At 36.7% G+C, this 21370-nt stretch overlaps 1 protein-coding gene across 1 annotated transcript in view; it reads left to right on the top strand.

Moving 5' to 3' along the window:
- PAN2 (PAN2-PAN3 deadenylation complex catalytic subunit PAN2) overlaps positions 1-21370 on the top strand; it is a 588859-nt gene that overhangs the window by 534176 nt on the left and 33313 nt on the right. The window contains exons 25-26 of the mRNA XM_090383685.1: positions 1172-1351; positions 12186-12279. Of these exons, the coding sequence (XP_090239811.1) occupies positions 1172-1351; positions 12186-12279 (274 nt within the window). The remainder of the gene's footprint in view (positions 1-1171; positions 1352-12185; positions 12280-21370) is intronic.

Below are 21370 nucleotides of genomic sequence, written 5' to 3'. Positions count from 1 at the left end.
AGTTGCTAATGCTCCTAAAAAACCCATCACATCCAAGCGGATTCGTCAAGAGGTGAGTGCTGAAAATTAAGCGGTGCTACTTTAATATACTTAGTCGTTATAATACAGGACATAAGGATTCCTTAAACTTACAGTTAGTACATTATTATTTATTTATTTTTTGGCTGGTGCAGCAAAAGCTTCAGGTTTCCATGCAACATATGGCTAATACTAAGACATCTCTATATTATGTGTTCAGAGCCCTTGAAATAACATAGTCCAGTTGTGAAATCCATTATAAATTCATACCAAACAGTAACACATGGCCAATAGAAAGGCACTTCATTGACAACACCTAGAGGTGATGATCCCTACACCCAACAATTATGGATATTCACCCTGCCACTTAAACTGGAAATGAACCTCATTGCATCACATGCCAGAAACCATAGTGCACTGTTTTTATGGATCAGTTTGTGTTAGCTTTTGTATCACATGGATCTTCAAAAAAAAATTCACATTTTTTTTTTTATATTTGCACAAAATTCACAAATACATTTCTGTTATTGGTTGATGACATTAACCAAAGTGCCTGCCCAAAGACTAATGCAAATTCCTGTGCCTTTCCACAGATGCTAATCTTATATCATTGATATAAGATTAGCATCTGTGGTAAGCATAGGAATGATGGATTGAAAAACTTTACGAATAGTTAACCATCGAATGTTAAGCTGTCATGATACTACTAATGAGATAGCTAATGGACTTGTCCATTGGCACTTGGATCTAATAGACGAATATTGATTTTGCTGCACCATTGGCAACAGCAATCTCTTCAACAGCCAGTATGACTGGTGTGCTCACTGCATTGAGCTATAGATAAGTGATCCATTTGCTAAAATATTCCTTAAGTTTAGTCATAGAGTTGCTGTTGTTTTGGTAAAGCATGATTCCTTCTTTTGAGGTCCCATTTGAGATCTGTTGACTGCACTGTCTGACTCTGTTTTTAAATCCTCTCAGAAGCATTGGGTATGGTCACATGATGAGGCTAGATTTGCATTATGGCACAACTGCCCCTGGAAGTTTTTGGAACTAATATCTTTATTTGTATTTTATATTTTTGCATGCATTGGATAGTGTCTATTTTAAATACTGAATATATGTAAAAAAGTGATCTATTTGTTTGTTGTAGGTGGTTGACTATCTTACTAAGTTTTCTGGCATACAACCAGGTGATTTAGATGCCACTATTTCATCCAAACACCTCACTACATTAAAAGCTACGTACCAAAAGTTGCGATTTCTCATTGATAATGGAGTGAAATTTATAGGACATGGGCTGAAAAATGATTTTAGAGTAATCAATCTTGTGGTGAGAACCCATTTTATTATTCAAATTTATTTTTTATAAGTTACATTCCATTTCAAATAATTATTATACCTGTGAGCTTAATAAAGTGTAACATTTATGGGCCATTTAGTTTAAACAAAGCTAATTTTTTTGTTATTCTGATGCTTTTAGCTGTGTAGCAGTGGCATCTGGTCCACTGAGTCAGTGAAATATCTATTTTGCTCTCTCTCTCTCTCTCTCTCTCTCTCTCTCTCTCTCTCTCTTCTCTCTCTCTCTCTCTCTCTCTCTCTCTCTCTCTCTCTCCCCCCCCCACACATTCTTACTTGAGTAATTCTTGATAGTCACAAATTGTTTATGCAAAGTAATTATGTGAAACTTGCTGATAGATGAGGCATCATTATGAGTGTACTACGTTTGCCTTTGTTGTAACATAAACAAATATTCACCTTGCTGGATGGTTGTCATTATGCTACAGAAATTAGGTATTCTTTATGTTAGATGATTATATAAAATGGTTTCTTATGTGAAGTATTATTGATCTATTTATTTATTTATTTGACAAAGTGTATTGTGTTCCTGCTTAAGTTTGAATTTTTTATCACCTAACAGCTTTATAAACATGAAAATGGAAGTGTCTATTTCATGTTTTTTTCCTTTTATAAAAGTTTTAAAAGTAATAAAAGTTTTCTTTCATTGGAAATAACAGGTACAGAAAAAACACATTTTAAATTAAAATTTTTCATTTAAAAATAAGAATATTATATTCAGTAAATACAGCAAACATTAGTAAACAGTCTAGTTTTGGCATACAAACAGAATTTAAAAAAATTTTAAAAATTTTTCAGAAATAAAAAACAATTTAAAAAAATTGGGATCTGTCAGACCATGCTCCGGTCAGGTGATCTACTTCTAAAGATGAATTAACCCAAACATTCAGAATACTTATTAAAGCTTACGTCATTAAGTGGAATATCAGTTCAAATATCTCCCCATGCATGCTAAACTCCTCCAAGGAAGTTTTATGTGAATGGGACCTATTAAACTGTTCAGAAGGGGAAATAATCCAAGAGTAACAAGACCAGAAGGTGACATAAGCAAAATGGATAACAATCCAAAAAAGATGGTAAGATAATGCCAACTTACAACATCATTTTGAATTTTAATTCACCAAATTTGCCAATCTCAATTAAAGCAGGATACTTAAATTTCCAAGTTCGACCATAAATCCTTAAACACTTTACAATGTTACAAATGTCAGAAGTGAAGTTTGGACACTCCAAGGCAGTTTTCCAGAGTGATACTACTGTGCAAATTGCAGATCTAAAAATCATGGAAAAACTGAATGTACTGCTCCATCTCCATGTCCTAATTGCATGGGAGAGCATCCTGCATTCTCAAAAGTATGTGATCTTTGGAAACTAGGGAAAAAAAATTAAAAATATATAAGATTGAGAATAAACAGGTCACTGTTTATTCTCAATTCAACAGATCACTGTTGAAAAAAAAGCCATGAATTAGGGTTGAATTTTAAAGTGCCTGCAATTCTGCGAGGATACGACAGGAGGGAGTATTTGATGAGAGCCTTGTCGATCAATTTGGCCCTGGAAAGATTGTGCAAGGCTCAAGGGGTAAAATTTTTTTCAGCCTGGTCTGTACTTGATCTAAACAGGAGAGATTGCTTCTACAGGGATGGGATACACTTAAATAGAAAGGGTGCAAGAATATTTGCTGATGCTATAGAGGCAGTATTAGGTGGGTCGGAAAACTGCTAGCTTGTGGGGATACAAGGACTAATAGATTAACAGTAACCACTGGCAGAGGTGAAAGTGATTCTTGCACTGCTTCTAATGGAATGAGCAGCAGCCTGGAAAACAAGATGCAGGGTATTTCAGAGACTGCTGGGAGTCATTGCAGTACAAGTAAACACACAGGTTGTGTTAGGGTAGCTAAGAATAGGAATAGGTGCATGTATACTTGCGTGTACACCAATGCTAGGAGTTTGGTAAATAAATTTGATAAATTTGAGATATTGTTGGGATATCAGAGATGTGGTGTCACACAGATTTAGGAATGCAGAACTGGAATTTGGGGAGTACAATCTGTACAGGAACGATAGACAAGATAGGAAGGGAGGGGGGTTATACTGTTAGTTAAGAAACACATAAAATGCAAGGAAGTGAGGCCAGTCGACATCGCTGGACAGTGAAGTGTCGAGTCAGTTTGGTGTGACATAAGCATTGGGAGATTGAAATTCAGAGTAGGAGTGTGTTATAGGCCTAATTACTCTGATGAGTATAATAAGGAACTGTACAGGGAAATAAGAGTCGGCCAGTAAATTGGGCCGACCGGGCTAGCCGAGTGGGTAAAGTACCTGCCCGGCAACCCAAAGGTCGTGGGTTCGATTCCCGCCTCGGGCTTGGATCAAAGTACTGCAAAAACCTTGGGAGGTGCAATATGGCCACAGAAGCCGATGCGCCAACAACTACCAAATCAAAAAAAAAAAAAAAAACCCAGTAAATTGGAGAGACTTATAAGGGGGGATTTTAATTTCCCAGATATTGACTGGAATTTATTGGTTGGTCACTCGCACACTTGCAAGGCTTTTCTGGATTTATTGGATGATTGTTTTCTACATCAGCATGTTCGGGAGGAAACTAGAGGGAGTAATACTCTTGATCTGATTATCAGTAGTGATTCTTCATGCATTAAGAATCTGCAGATAAAGGAACCACCACTAGGTGGCAGTGATCACAGTGTGCTAAAGTGGGATATACTCAAAGAGGTAACTACAATCAGGGGTAAAGGGAAGGGTTTTTGCTTTCGTAAAGGTGACTATGGTGGTCTGAGACAGTATTTAAATTCTATATGGTGGGACCAACTGATGATGTTACCAACAGCAAATTCAAAATGGGAAGCATTCAAAGAATTTATCTTGGAAGCTACTAAGCTTTACATACCAACTAAGAAATATTGTTCAAGGTTTAGGGCTAAATGGATGTCAGATGAACTAATGAGACATGTGGCGGAGAAGAAAAATGCATGGGATACATATATACATTAATGGGTGACATGGAAGCCTATGATAGATATAAGCAACCAAGTCACAAAGGAGATTAGGCAGGCAAAGGCAGATTATGAGAAATCCTTGGCAAGGGATGCAAGGAAAAACAACAAAGAGTTCTTTACCTATGTAAACTCTAGAAGGAAAGGGATGAATCAGATTGGTCCCCTGGATATTGATGGTTCAAATGTTGATGATCCTGCTCAGGTGGCTAACAAACTAAATGAGTATTTTGCATCTACATTCACCCATGATGAGTTATTCAAAGAGGGGAATGCTAGAGGTGAGTTAAACTCTGGCAGTGAGCTGGATGATTTTGTAATAACTGAGAGAAAAGTGGAGGAGAAATTGTTGAAGATAAACACAAGAAAGGCAACTGGGGTGGATGGAATCTATCCTGTTATATTAAAGGAGGCAGCAAAGGAAGTGAGGCACTTCCGTAGCCAGGTGGGAAGGTAGTTGTTGGCGCGTCGGCTTCTGTGGCCATAATGCACCCCAGGTGGGAAGGAGCAGCAGTGCGTAGCACATGCTTCTTGATTAGACCGAGGTTCGAGCCCGTCACCACCAAATGCGGAAAGGTCAGGGAATGACCATCCCATATCCCAGAGCAATATGGCCTTAGTTGCTAATGCTCCTAAAAATCAAATAACAAAACAAACAAGCAAACCCTTAGCCATAATTATGAGAGCTTCTTTAAATTCAGGGGAGGTACCCATGGACTGGAGATGTGCAAATGTGACCCCAATTCACAAAGGAGGATCAAAGGGCAACACAAGTAATTATAGACCTGTTAGTTTAACTTCTGTTCCAGGAAAATTAATGGAGGCACTGGTTAAAGAAGCACTGCAGGATAATCTAGACAAGACTTCAGTTATAGCTTGGACACAGCATGGTTTTGTTAAGGGAAAGTCTTGCCTGACCAATTTGATTGGATATTATGATGTGGTCACAAAGGAACTGGATGCAAGGAATAACTTTGATATCATATATTTGGATCTTAGAAAGGCTTTTGATACTGTTGCACATGGTAGACTGCTGCACAAATTGGGGCAGTGTAGCTTTGGAGGCAAATTGCTGCTATGGATAAAGAGATGGTGGAGCGGGAGAAGACAGAGAGTGGTAATTAATGGACACTTCTCATCGTGGACTAATGGTATTAGTGGAGTCCCTCAGGGTTCAGTATTGGGTCCATTGTTGTTTTCTGTATTTATAAATGATATTGATGATGGTATATCAAGCTTAATGTCCAAGTTTGCAGACAATACGAAGGATGGCAAGTAAGGACACTACTGACGCTATGCTGCTGCAACAGGATCTAGAAAAGTTGACCAGATGGGCCGAGAGGTGGCAAATGAAGTTTAACATTGACAAATGTAAAGTACTACATATGGGAAGCAGCAACCCCAGAGTGACGTATCAACTCTGTGGTACTACACTGACAGTGGTAGAGAATGAAAAGGACCTGGGGGTAATTGTGCAGGCAGATATGAAGTTTTCTGAGCAGTGCAGACGGTCTGCAAGAGTAGCTTATAGTGTCTTGTTAATGATATACAGGAATTTTTCTAGCAGGGATAAGGAGGTGATTATCCCCTTATATAAGGCAATGGTCTGGCCACACCTTGAGTACTGTATACGTATACAGGTCTGGCGGCCTCATTTTAAGAAGGATGTAGAGCTGTTGGAACATACAGAGAAGGGCAACAAGATTAGTGAATGGAACAGAGGGTTGCTCTTACAAAGAAAGGCTTAAATTTTACAAATTACAGTGTCTGGAGACTAGACATCTGCAAGGTGATCTGATTAAGGTATATAAAGCTTTGAATGGTTTGAGCATGCTCAGTGCTGATGGAATTTTTCCTCTTGCTCAAAATAATCATTTGAGAGTGCATAAATTCAAATTGAGGAAAGACAGATGTAGGATAGATGTGCGGAAGTTTACCTTTAGCCAGCGGGTGGTTGGTTTGTGGGACAGACTTCTGTCCTTTGTTGTTGGAAGTTGATAGCCTAAATAAATTTAAGTCTGAGCCGGACAGGTACTTGGAACGAACGGAGGGGTGAAATGGGAGCATGTTTTTTTGTTTTTTTTTTTCGACTGGTGCTGCATAAGCTTTCTTTCTTGCATCATATGCCTCTACTAATGCTAATGCAATCTATGAAGAAGGAAGAAAACAAGTAAAATTAACTTTTCCAAGACATACATATGCATCCACCACTCAAAATCACTAGAATTAGCAACTGTAGCCACACAAAGGGTCAGTTTCACACAGAGGTGTCAGTTTCAACTTACAAATCAATTGCAGAATGTGCAAGATCTGTGCTTTCAAACTTCCTTCTTCAAGACCATGTGTAACAGATTAAAAAAAATAAATAAATAACACCCCAATCAAAATTCCACCAAAAGCCATTTTACATGGACAAATGACAAAGAAATCGCAAAGGCTAGATGCTGTTCCATAGTTACAAACAAATCAGAACAGTATTTACACCAAAGATGTGATTGACCAAGCTGAAACAGTACTTGATCTTCATGCAGAAGATGATATGGAGATGCGATGCTCTCTTGCTTCAAGCATAGAAGAAGGGCAGGCCTCTGGATGCCCCTTTTTTCCAAAGAAATAAAAAAGTAAAAATGATTGGCATAAGCAAAGAGCTTGTAAAAAACAAATAATGAAGCATGTCCTTCAATGAGACTGCAGAGGTTTACACAGAAATATCAATGCTGTCTATGATTTAATGTTCCGATATAACCCAGCAGTCATCTGGGTTATATTGCTTGCAAGAGGCTAATTTAACACCACAGGTTACTCAAAAGATTAAAAATCATATGTTGTGTCAAAAAGACAAATTTAACTTCCTCCACTGAAAGAGGTGTCACAGTACTAATAGACACAAAGAATACCATCCAGATATACCTTTCTTAAAACCTTAATTGAAGCAATTTCTGTCTGTATAGTGCTTGGATTTTCTTTCTTTCTTTAACTATCTATGTACCTCTCACCAAATCATCCCTGCACCACCAAAGACCTAGCAGTCCTTGTGTCATTAAACAGCAATATCAGACGAAACCAAAACTAACTCCATCAGTTTACTAATTATCCACTTTAGTCAACTGGAACAATACTACTTTAAAGGTATAAAAAGATGAGTAACTTCTATGATTACTACTTTGAACATTGTACTTATTAATTCCCCAGCTGTTCCATTTGAAAAGAAATCAGTTCTAGAATTAGATAAATGAGAACTTTTACTGGACTTTATTAATTTTATTAGCTCTATGTCATTTATGTTAAACAAAATTTTGTGAAATTTAATGACTTGATTTGATTATTTAATTTGTTAATTACACTGCCCAACAACAACAAAAAAAAAAAAAATTTTTGTTTGTACCTTTGGAGGCAAATGTAGATTCTAAAGGAAATTAATCTGATGATTCTAAAATAAACAAAATTATGTCTTTGCACATCTCCATTGAAAGATATACTGAAATTTTAGAAACTTAATGATCGACCAATTTCAAATATCACACAATAATACATATACTATCTTAAAAATAAGTCTTATTCATTTTAAAATATTTTCATTAAAACATGTACTACATACATTCTATTTCATTAAACTTGTTTGCCACTTAAGAGTTTTTCTTACAGTCCATTTTGCTTTCCCTCTTAAGAAACCAACAGTAATTTTCCATTGTGGATATGTCCTGATGAAAGCATTCCCCTTGCTTGTCATTTTTAAATTTTCTGAAATAAACTGAGATGGGAATAAAGAAAATAAATTTTCAAAGACATTTGGCAGCTCATATCTTTATAACATTGCAGTAAAGTTTACACCAGAGATTTATAATCATCTTCTTTCCTTCATACATGCACAATGTTTTAAATGATCATCAAGCTAATTCAGTATCCTGTAACTTTGTTGCAAATATATCATCTCTGAAGAGTTTATTTGAGACCCAGTGAAAATTCCTCCATTCAGTTTTGCCTCTGTTAAAATGGGAAATATTTCCCTTAGGTAGCAGAATCTACTTCCTTCTTTATTTAGAGCCTTAATAAAATTCTTCATGAATTCAAGATTTATATTAAAAAAGTGGAAGATGAACCTTTTTGGTTCCACCTATGTTTGTTTCAAGCAAACAGTGAAGCAGAGGAACTGATGGGAAATAATTTTTATTGTGTAGCCAAACGGCTTTTAAACTTAATTTTGAGGCATTGATAAATATATGCCATTCATTAAGATTTATGTTCAATGTACAGGTCTTATGTACAATTTGTGACATTTTTGATATACTGTAATTTTAGTTCCTACTTCAAGTTAGCTTCCAGTGTAATCTAGAATCAAGGAGTTCTGCTTGCTCTTTAGATAAGTTTAAATCACAAACTAAGTCATTCAACTTGTTTTGCTTAATTAAGTGTAGCACATTATAATTTTCTAGTTGGTAACCCAAATTTGTTCAATTAGATGGCTCAGCAATGTCTGCAACACAAGAATACTTGCTATATTCATCGCTGCTTCTTTTTTTCCCTGTGACTTTGGGGGTATTTTGTATTGGCAGGTCTTTATTTTGTCGAACAGGCCTTATTGCAGATTATATGTTAGAATATTTTATGCTCTGTTGTTTTTTCTGGACATGCTAATTTCTTCTCATGCAGAAATAGCAATCATCAGTGTGGTTGTGCAGTTCTTGCCATACCACAGGAAGAGTAAAGCATATTTTTAATTTTCCCGGTTAGCCATATCCACAGATTTGTGGTGCAGGTAATACGGTACATATGTGGAGCCAAATTTTTGTCCTCATCACTAATCTTTGCAGCCGAAATACAAAGAATATGCATGTTTAGTAATAGTTTAGATTTCTTCCTCTGAGTTTTTGCTGTCAGTGTAATTCAAACAGTTCCCTTGCTTCTGCTTAAACATTTTAACAATACAATGCTAATCAAAATCTGAAGAAAAAAAACAGTATGGAGCAAATGTACAGATAAACTGCCCCCATACTCACACTACAATTGGCTTTCTGTTATTGAAAGAGAGAAAGAGGTGGGAGGCAGACAGACAAGTTTGAATTTGTTAACTCTCCCCAACATTATAACCATCTATCATAACACATGCAAACATTATTATTTGCAGGTAATACAATAGATTAGTGTCATATCTAATTCCCTAAACTGTATTCAGATATATGTATTATGGGTAAACAAAAAAAAAAAAAAAAAACTTGTATATGTAGGAATTGTAATATGAAATTTTAAGAATTATTTTTTGAAATCTGCTAGAAATTGACTGCAAACAGCTGATATATGGGGGGAGGGGTTCAAAAAAGATTTGTATTCACCCAGAAGTAGTTGTGAAAGAAATATGATACCTTGAAATCTCTTTAACAACCATACAAATTTAGGTTTCGATCTGGCAGTTCTCTTTTTTTTTTTTTTTTTTTCTTCTTTAGTGTTGAATGAAGAACATTTTTTTCTTTTTTTTTTTTTTCTTTTTTTTTCTTTTTGCTGATGCTGTATAAGCTTGCTTTCTTACATCATATGCCACTACTAATGCTAATATCCTAGAACACCCAGCAACTGTTGTAATCGAAGAGAGTGTTGCTAAAATGGAGGCATTAATCCTGGAAGATTACCGTATTAGTGTCAAAGAACTGACCGCTGAGCTCCAAATTAGTGTAAGGTCTGTGGAGAACATTATCCATCAACAGTCGCATATGAGTAAAGTGTCTGCTAGATGGTTTCCAGACTTCTGGCTCCTTACCAGGAAAGAACGAAAGGGCACAATGTGCACATGAAACGTTGTTGATGTGCCAGGAAAAGCAAGAGTTCTTTTCTTGGTTAGTCACCAAGGCTGAAACTTGGCTGTGTCACTATGATCCTGAAACTAAACAAATGTCAAAACAGTGGAAGCATGCAGAATCACCAACCCCCAAAAATGACAAAGGTGTAATCAAGTACTGGCAAGGTGATGCTGTCAGTTTTTGAGATCAGCATGGTGGAATACTAACAGATTACCTTTCTTCACCATCAGCATACAGCCTAAAAGGGCTGTATTATGATGGTGAAGTATTATTACAACCTCCTCATAAAACTACATGCTGCTATAAAAGAAAAAAGATGGGGAAAGCTGTCAAAAGGTGTGTGTGCGTGTGCTTGCTCTGTGATATGCCCTGCACATTCCTTGCATGCTGCAGTGAGGTGTGCCCACAAATGTGGGTTTGAAATATTGTTGTATCCTTGGATTTCTTCCTCTTTCCTGCCCCGAGTCCTTTCTTTGTGGAAAACACTTTGTTGCTGATGGTGAGGAGATTTCTGGTGCTGAGTCATGGTTTCAAGGACAGTCAGAGCACTTTTACGAAACTAGCCTGTAGAAGTGTGTTGAGAGGTGACAAAAATGTGTCATTTTGTCTGGTGAATATGTTGAAAAAGTGGGTGTTTGTTTCAACCTTTTTAGTATTAGCACATGATGCAAGAAAGCAAACTTATATAGCATCAGCCAAAAAAAAAAAAAAAAAAAAAAACACCCTTATTTCACCCATCCACTCACTCCAAATGTTTGTCAAGTTCTGCCTTGAATCTGTTTAAGCTATCAACTTCTACAACAGATGGAAGTTTGTTCCAACAATCAACCACCCGCTGGCTGGTGCCTCCGTAGCCAGGTGGGCAGGAGCAGCAGTGTGTAGCACATGCTTCTTGATTAGACTGGGGTTCGAGCCCACGACCACCAAATATGGAGGATGTGGAAAGGTCAGGGAATGACCATCACATATCCCCGGAACAATATGGCCTTAGTTGCTAATGCTCCTAAAAACCAAATAACAAAAACAAAAAAACCCACTGGCTAAAGGCAAACTTCCGCACATCTGTCCTACAACCGCCTTTCCTCAATTTGAATTTATGCCCTCTCAGGTGATTATTCTGAGCAAGTGGAAGAATCTCATCAGCATTGAGCATGTTCAAACTGTTCAAGGCTTTATACACCTCAATCAGATCAACTCACAGGTGCCTAGTCTCCAGACACTGTAATTTTCAAAACTTAAGCCTTTCTTTGTAAGAGCAACTCTTTGTTCCATTCACTAATCTTCTTGCCCTTCTCTGTACTCATTCCAACAGCTCTACATCCTTCTTTAAATGAAGCCTCCAGACCTTTATACAGTACTCAAGGTGTGGCCTGACCATTGCCTTATTATACAAGGGGATAATCACCTCCTTATCCCTGCTAGAAAAATTCCTGTATATCATTGACAAGACACATCACTGCTCAGAAAACTTCATATCTGCCTGCACAATTACCCCCAGGTTCTTTTCATTCTCTACTACTGTCAAGTGTGTTACCACAGAGTTGATACGTTACTCTGGGATTACTGCTTTCCATATGTAGTACTTTACATTTGTCAATGTTAAACTTCATTTGCCACCTCTCAGCCCATCTGCTCAACTTTTCTAGATCCTGTTTCCGCAGTGTACTGTCATTAACAACCCTGCCAACCTTCGTATCGTCTGCAAACTTGGACATTAAGCATGACATTAACCTTCTATCACAACTACTTCTGGTTACAAATACAAATCTTTTTTGAATCCCCCCCACCTCGTATTATTGGAGGTAAAAATCGTGTTGGCCAGTACTGTTATTAATCAATAAACATTTCTACCTTACTTTTCCTGAAAGTTCAGGTAAGGTTTTCTACCTTACCTGAAAAGTAATGTCAATTTTTAAATTCTGTGCCATGTCAACACTGTGAGAACAAGTTTGGACACAAATAATTTTCTGCAACAACTAAATAGATGATGTACTTTTTAGGTTCCTCCAGAACAGGTGATTGACACAGTGTACTTATTCCAGTTGCCTAATAAAAGAATGATATCTCTTCGATTTCTTGCTTGGCATTTCCTTGGTAAGTGTTTACTATCAAATTTGAGTCAAGTATATATAGGTGTGTGTGGGGGGGGGGGAAATTCTCTGTATTGATGTCTACAAAATTGAACAGTTTTTTACAACTCCATATTTTCTCTCCTTGAAAGTATAGTGGTTTTGATACTACTTACTTGATATACAGTGTATATTTGAATGCTGTCTGAATGTGGGAAAATTCTTATAGGCCTTTTTGGTGAGAGCTATAGTTATAGCCAATATCAGGTGGAGAGAAAGTGGAGTTTCTCTCATGGACTATTCCAAGATCTTCAGTTCATACAGCATGCAAATCAGCTTATGAAAATACATCTGTACAAACATAATGTGCTAGTGCTATATTCATATAATGCAAGAAAGCAAGTTTATATATGGCATCAGTAAAAAAAACAAAAGAGCCAATGCACTTCACATATCCCCTGTCTATTGCTTCTAACAGTTTGTCTGGTTATTTCTCAAGATTGTGCATTGTATGTGAAGCATCGTCTTCATATATGATGGAAATTATCATGTGTCTTTTTTGCTATAAAGAAGGTGGAAGTCCTCTCCCTTGAGAGGGCTTGCATCTTCTTCAAGAAGTTCTCTTCCTTGAGAGACTAGACCTTATTTCTGGGCTATAGCCAAATAGACGAAGATCCTGACATGCGAGAACTCGCTATGCTTCCTGGTCATTGATGAGGATGTAAACTTGGCTGAAATGCATACCATTTCCAAATTTTGTGTTAATGTTGATTGATGTCTTATAAGAATACCAGTTTCATTGGAAACTGAAAATAGTTAAACATCTGTCACTCCTGATCAGATCGTGACACAGATGATTTAATCATTGGCTTTTGAAGTTGAAGGACAGCCAGAGTGAGGATCATCTTTGATGGACAAGCATTCCTCTTTAAACTTTGAACTGCTCAGAAGTCTTTGAATGATACATAACACCTTCTACAAAAACTTTTTTTAAACATTTTTTGGGTTTCTGGGTTTCATATTTCTTACTATAAAAAATTTGATGCAAATGTGATGAAACATTACTAATTTTAAAATGCTATCTATTCAATACACACTAATTCAGACTGACTGCATGAATCAGGGTGATTCATGCATTGTGCAGCTAAGTATATATATTTAAGTGATGTCTATTGATGTTTGTTCTTTGATCACACCCTGCATATATATTTTCTAACAGATTTGAGGTTTTTTTTTTTTTTTTATGATAACCTCAAACATGCAGGATATTAAAAACTTATAGAAGGCTGAGAAAACAAAGGATACTTGTTGATATTAGATTAGATATTACAATTACTGTATATTGCAGTTTTTAGGCAATACATGTGAAGAAAAGTTTTCCAAAGAACAGAAGTAAAGAGGATAAACGAGGAAGAGGAAAAGTTAGATCTGCGAGTTTGGAGTTAATAGTGAATGGATGTTGACTAGTTGAGATATATGTTCAGACTGTGTGGAAAAGAGAGAGAGAGAGAGAGAGAGAGAGAGAGAGAGAGAGAGAGAGAGAGAGAGAGAGAGAGAGAGAGAGAGAGAGAGAGAGAGAGAGAGATGGAGTTACAGATATTACATATGTTAGTTCAGAAGAAGTGCTCATGGGAATATCTATAGAAAGGGCAGTAACAGGTAATTAATTAACTAGATTGCCCTCCTTTGAATAGTCTAGGAGCTTAAGAGTGGTTTTAAGACCCTCCACCAGATTTCAGAATAATATTCCATCTAGGGTGAATTTTAAATTTGTACAGAGTTGATAGCTGTTCAAAGGAAAAGTAATTCTGACAGTGAAAAAAGGAAACCCAGTGTTGAGAAATAACACTCACACTGCATTCTGTTTATCTATCTACACTGCCAAAGGGACTGTGTTGTTCCTCCTATGACTGAGAAAGCTGGGGCTTCAGCTTAATACATTATCTGCAAGTCGACTTAAAGTAACCAGTATTATTTTTAATCTAATAACTCACCCAGTAGATGTGTCTGTTATTCATTAAAAACTCAAAGATACTGTTGTGACTGGTTCCATCATTAGACAACAACTCGTAGCATTAATTAGTGACCTTGTGTTTGAATGGATATGAAGTTTTCTGAACAGTACAGACGGTCTGCAAGAGTAGCTCATGGTGTTTTGTCAATGATATACAGGAATTTTTCTAGCAGATATAAGGAGGTGATTATCTCCTTGTATAAGGCAATGGTCAGGCCACACCTTGAGTACTGTATACAGGTCTGGAGGCCTCATTTTAAGAAGGATGTAGAGCTGTTGGAACGAGTACAGAGAAGGGCAACAAGATTAGTGAATGGAACAAAGGGTTGCTCTTATGAAGAAAGGCTTGAGTTTTGCAGATTCCAGTGTCTGGAGACTAGGCACCTGCAAGGTGATCTGATTGAGGTTTATAAAGCCTTGAATGGTTTGAGCATGCTCAATGCTGATGGGATTCTTCCTATTGCTCAGAATAATCACCTGAGAGGGCATAAATTCAAATTGAGGAAAGACAGTTGTAGGATAGATGTGTGGAAGTTTGCCTTTAGCCAGCGGGTAGTTGATAGGTGGAACAGACTTCCATCTTTTGTTGTGGAAGTTGATAGTCTAAATAAAGTTAAGGCTGAGCTGGACGAGTATTTGGAACAAACCGGAGGGGTGAAATGGGAGCGGTTTTTTTTTTTTTTTTTGTCTGATGCTATATAAGCTTGTTTTCTTGCATTGTATGCCTCTGCTAATGCTAAATCTAAACGATCAGCCAACTGGTGTTATGGAAGAAAAACTTATGATTGAAAACAAATTTTTGTTATTTGGTAATAAAAACCTCTATTGATAGGCAGCATAGGCCCAGTGCATTAATCAGGTGAAGAAGTGGTGTGGTAACCAGGTTGCCCATGCTCTGTCACATAAGGGGCAACTGTCCCCTGGCAGTATAGACACAAAAACAGGATGCAGTGTGAGTGTTATTTCTCAAACTGTTTCAACTACCTGCATTAAAATAGTACCCTGTTTCTCTATTTGATTAAACCCTGTCTTGTTAATGATGCAGATGATTAAGTATTTGTGATGTTCTTATCTCAACAGAGATCAGAAGTGAAGGTGATCCCAATAAAGATATGATCTTTTTGCCACTGTATACCTAGTTTTTCTAAAATTTTTAAAGTTAATTCTAATTGTTGCCCTTAGAAATGATATTACAAAGATGAAACTTAAGCTTGAGCATTGATTTATTTTCTGTGGATATTGTATTTTCTAAAACATTCGTCTATTACCTAACCCAGAAATAAAAATTTTATTTCACACATAAGGCAGTTCAGATGAGTTATATTTCAGACATTATTGCAACAGAAGATAGTGCTGATACAACTTTGAGCTAGATTAGTCAATCTTCATGGAGCACATTGAAATTTAAAGTGTGATACTGTATGTATACTGGAAGTCCTTATTGTTCAATGTTTTTTTAATTCTTTACCACTTTTACTATCGCTTACACTCCATGGCCCATGGTAACGCACATCAGGTCATATTACCAGGGGGGGGATTTCTTTGTGCTCGATATAAAGTGTGAGGACGGAAACTCAGCATTGTTGTTTTGGGCCTTTATGAGAGCTTGAAGAACAGTTTGAGTGATGTCTGAAATCATTCGAGGGTGGATGCCTTTGAACGATTTAATTTTGGGGCCCATCAAGCAGAACTTGCATTTGATCATCAGGGCAACATAACAGCAATCCACAGAGCAGAATGCGCTGGTCCCATAGGAGCTAGTTGTTGTCGGTGACTCTATTATCAGTGAAACGGGAAATATATTGTGCAAAACTGTAACTATACTGCACCATCCAAAAAAAAAAAAAATCTGAATTACCCCGAGAGAGAGAGAGAAGTAGAAGGGAATCACCAAGAAAGAGAAGAATGATGATATCCAGCTGAGGATCCTGGGTGTGCCAAGCCCATACTCACCAGATGGGAGCCCCTAGGGTTAAAGGGTGCAAGAATATTTGCTGATGCTATTGAGACAGTGTTAGGTAGGTTGGAAAACTGATAGTTTGCGGATATACACAGACTAATAGAGTAACAATAGCCACAGGCAGAGGTAAAAGTAATTCTTGCACTGCTTGTATTGAAATGAGCAGCAGTTTGGAAAGCAAGGTGCTGGGGATTTCTAGAAATGCTGGGAGGCATCATGGAACAAGTAAATACACAGGCTGTGTTCAGGTAACTAAGAGTAAGTATACCTACTTACTGGTACATGTTTACTTGCATGTACACCAAAGATAAGACTATAGTAAATAAATTCGATGAATTAGAAGTGCTGGTCAAGACATCAAAGGCGGATATTGTTGAGATATCAGAGACGTGGTCACACAGATATAAAAATGCAGAATTTTAATTTGGGAACACAAAATGTACAGGAAGGAAGGAGGAGTTATGCTGTTAGTTAGGAAACTCATAAACTCTAAAGCAATGCATACAATTGACATGGGTAGCCAGTGCTGAGTCATGCAATGTTGAGTCAGTTTGGCATGACATAAGCATTGGGATAGCAAAAATGAGAGTAGGAGTATGTTATAGGGGACTAATGACTGATGAGTACAACAAAGAAATAAAGTAAATCACGGAGGAGATTTTAACTTTCCAAATATTGACTAGAACTTGTGTCTTGGTCACTCGCACACTAGCAAGACTTTTGTAGATTTATTGGATGATTGTTTTCTACAGCAGCATGTTCGAGAGGCAACCAGAGGGAGTAATATTCTTGATTAGATTACACTGGTTGCATCAGTTTTCTCCCTGAAATAATTTCAACAGATATGTGCTTAAAAATTTCTCATCATCCTGTTTTCAAAAATCATATGTTAATGACTGAAAACCAAGATCTGTTGTTAAAGCTTTTATTTCCTACATTCCCATTTAGACTTTTTTCCTGAAAACTTGGGAGCGGTCTCTGATGAACAGAGTGAAAGCTTTCACCAAAATATTTCTCAAATGGAAAATGTCTAAGTTTGCAGATGATACAAAGGTTGGCAGGGTTGTTAATTATAGTAAAAACAGTATGCTACTGCAACAGGATCTAGAAAAGTTAAGTAGTGGGCTGAGAAGTGGCAACTGAAATTTAATATTGACAAGTGCAAAGTACTGCATATGGGTAGCAGTAACCCAATAGAAACGTACCAACTGTGTGATACTACACTGACAGTGGTAGAGAACGAAAAGGACCTGGGGGTAATTGTGCAGGCAGATATGAAGTTTTCTGAGCAGTGCAGACGGTCTGCAAGAGTAGCTCATAGTGTCTTGTCAATAATATACAGGAATTTTTCTAGCAGGGATAAGGAGGTGATTATCCCCTTATATAAGGCAATGGTCAGGCCACACCTTGAGTAGTGCATACAGGTCTGGAGGCTTCATTTCAAGAAGGATGTAGAGCTGCTGGAACTAGTACATAGGGCAACAAGACTAGTGAATGGAACAAAGGGTTGCTCTTATGAAGAAAGGCTTAATTTTTGCAAATTACAGTGCCTGTAGACTAAGCACCTGCGAGGTGATCTGATTGAGATGTATAAGGCCTTGAACGGTTTGAGCATACTCAATGCTGATGACATTCTTCTGTTTGCTCAGATTAAGAACCTGAGGGGGCGTAGATTCAAATTGAGGAAAGATAGTTGTAGAAGTGATGTGCAGAAGTTTGTCTTTAGCCAGCTCGGTAGTTGATTGCTGGAACAGATTTCCATCTGTTGTTATGGAAGTTGATAGCTTATATAAATTTAATGCTGAAATAGACAAACATTTTGAGTAACTGGATGGGTGAAATGGGAAGAGTTTTTTATTTTTATTTTTTATTTATTTATTATTGGCTGATGCTCTATAAGCTTGCTTTTTTGCATCATATTCCTCAACTAATGCTAAGGCTGAAGATACCAAGGAAAATGGAGTCCAAATATGTTGGCAGAGTACTGTTGAAATCTTGTATGGTGGGAGACACCAATGGACGATTATAAAAGTATTTTGTTATCAGATAAACATTTTTGTAAATAGAATAAGATTAATTGACCCATTGTTTTTAATATTTAGTACTGTATGTAATATTTTCTTGAAATATAGGGAATCCTTTTTACTAGAAAATTTTTTAAACTTTAACCTTCTCTCCCTTAAAATTGATGGGTTTGACAGCAACATTAAATCTATGCGAATCACCTTGAATTTTAACAGGGAGCGAAAAAAAAAAAAAAAATATATATATATATATTTTTTTTTTTGCCGATCAATGTTATCCACAGTGATTACACTGAACATCAAATTTTGGGTCATAACTTGTTATGGGCATGAAAGTAAGTTTACTTTATATATTTTGGGGTGATAAAAAAGGAAATAGTGCTTAAAATGGCAGATGTCTCTTGTTTTCAAAAAAAAATTGTTCTTTATATTTATACAAGTTATTTTTTTATTTATATGGCAGTAGGATGTAGCTACGAACATACCTGTATCGGACACTGAACCTTTTTGCCTTTTGCTTCTGGAGCATCCCTTTCCATTATCCAACAGTAATCGGCCAACATTATGGCACTCCATTTGCTTTTGTATCTTTGTTCCATTGCTGTGATGTCTTGATGGAAGTGCTCGCCATGTTCGTTGCTGATGGCACCACACTTTGGCGGGAAGAAATCCAGGTGCAACTGTAAGAAATGCATCTTCAATAACATGTTGCACCCCAGTTTTTCATAAGAAGTAATGAGATCTTCCACAAGCTGCCTGTAGTTGCCGGCTTTAATATTTCCTAGAAAACCAGTTGAAAAATTTCAAAAGGCTTTCCATGCTGATTTCTCACTATCACTAAGGACACATTCGAACTGTTTATCTTTGAAAATTTGCCTTATTTGTGGACCATTGAAAACACCTGCCTTAATCTTCTTTGTACTGAGTCTTAGGAATTTCTCTTGCAAGTATGTGAATGCAGGACTGTTCACTTCCAAAGCCTTCACAAAATTTTTCGAGCCCCAGTTTGATGTGGAATTGTGGAAGGAAAAGTTTATTTGGATCTACTAGAGATTCAAGTGCTACGTTCTTCATTCCAGGTGTTAATGATTTTCATTGAGGCCAACTCCCATTCTCATAGCGCATATCCTTGGCATGAATATCCCACTCTCTGAGAAGGCGCCTCCGTAGCCAGATGGGCAGGAGCAGCAGTGCGTAGCACATACTTTTTGATTAGACCGGGGTTCGAGCTTGTGACCATCAAATACAGAGGATGCGGAAAGGTCAGGGAATGACCACCACATATCCCCGGAGCAGTATGGCCTTAGTTGCTAATGCTCCTAAAAACCAAATAACAAAAACAAACAACAACTCTCTGAGAAAGCAACAATACTTGGAGCAACCCTTTTGTAGTCCTAATAAAATGACGATTACCTTATCTTTAAATCACCACATATCTGCCACTCATACTTCTGATAGTGTACACTTAAGAGGATGTTCTCCATGTTTGCATATGTTTCTTTTTTTGTGGACGACATTGACAAGAGGTATTGAAGGCAGCATATTTCCATTGTGTAATAACACAGCCTTAAGGCTAACAGAAGAAAAAGAACTGTAAATAGTCGGCATTCTTTGAGAATGTGCCTCATGTTCATTGCTGCCATTAGACCATCACCATCCTTACAAACAAGGAGTTCGCCTTCTGTTTGGTAGAATTTATCATAGTCTTTATTTCGAGTAGGAAATGTTGTCACTATCACAGAATGATCTAGAAGATTCCACTGTTGTAGCCTTAAGGCTAAAAGCTCTGCCTTATTTTTAGGCAGTTTTAGATCAGTGTTGAATCCAGAGCGTTTGCACTGGGGGAGAGAAAATCTAAACTTTGGGGAGTACATGTATGTGTATATTTTTTATTATTATTTAATTAGCATTAGTAAAGGCATATGCAAGAAAGCAAGCTAATATAGGATCAGCCAAAAAAAAACAAAAAAAAAACAAAAACCAACCCTTCTCATTTCACCCATCCACTCGCTCCAAATGTTTGTCTTGAATCTGTTTAAGCTATCAACTTCTACAACAACAGGTGGAAGAACATCTAAATACTAATAGTCAGTTCACAAAAACCACATTACTGACAATAATCACAGTTCAATAATATGAAAATCACCGATTAAAATTTGCAAAAAAATCATACAAATTATAATCAAGCATGCAAGTATTATAATAATCTTATTCTTCTTTGCTTTTTCTCTGCATATGTGTGTGTTCCTGTTCACTTAATTTATTAATTTTTCTAATAACTCATTCGGGCCTTCTAAGCTTATTTTCATGCAATTTTAGCAATATTACAGTACAGATACATATATAATAATAAGATTATAAAATGTATTGTTTATAGGCTGTGACCAAACCTCCTGTTTGTGGTTGACAAAGGAAGAATTAGTCACAAGTAGACTCTTGCTCTGAAAAAAATAAATAAATGGAATGTGAACACCATAAAGCAAAACTGCCAACGATTAAAATAGTGACTGCAGTAGACTCCTCTCTCTGCCTAGACATCATTTAGCCCTTCTCCTGAAAGCCATGGGACACTCTTTAATATTCTGAGGAAACAATATTCTGAGAAACCAATAAGGAATATCACTGAGTCTCCTATTCACAGCCTGCAATCCAGTCGATCTCTTATTTACGATATACAAATAAAGAATTAGTTGCAAGTAGACCATTTGTGTGAAAACTATTAAGAGTTGGTTTGTGTGAAAATAAAGGGAACATGAAAACCATAAAAAAAAATACTGACACTTGAAGTAGTGGGTTTTAGTTACAATTTGTGCAGCTAGATATATTGCCCATTTAATCATTTTGAAAATTTCGTGTCTTTTGAATTTTAGTGATTTATTTTTGCTGTGTACCACCTAACGAGTACAACACTTAGTTGATGTGAATTTTCGTTGACATAAATTTATTGAATTCGTGTTTTATAATTACAACATTGTGTAAACTGATAATATTGCCCCAGAAGAGTGCGTTAAGAAGAAAATTTCAATTAAAATTAAACACAAATTGTGGGAGAAAATTTCAACATCCGAGGTCTTTGAATGAATATTAAAATAAAAATTACTATTAAAAAATAGTAATT

The sequence above is a fragment of the Mastigoproctus giganteus genome, chromosome 10 (genome assembly GCF_048544385.1).
Source record: "Mastigoproctus giganteus isolate SK-2022 chromosome 10, ASM4854438v1, whole genome shotgun sequence".
Classification (NCBI taxonomy): domain Eukaryota; kingdom Metazoa; phylum Arthropoda; class Arachnida; order Uropygi; family Thelyphonidae; genus Mastigoproctus; species Mastigoproctus giganteus.
The sequence above is the reverse complement of the archived record's forward strand: the minus strand, read 5'-3'. Positions and strand labels throughout refer to the sequence as shown.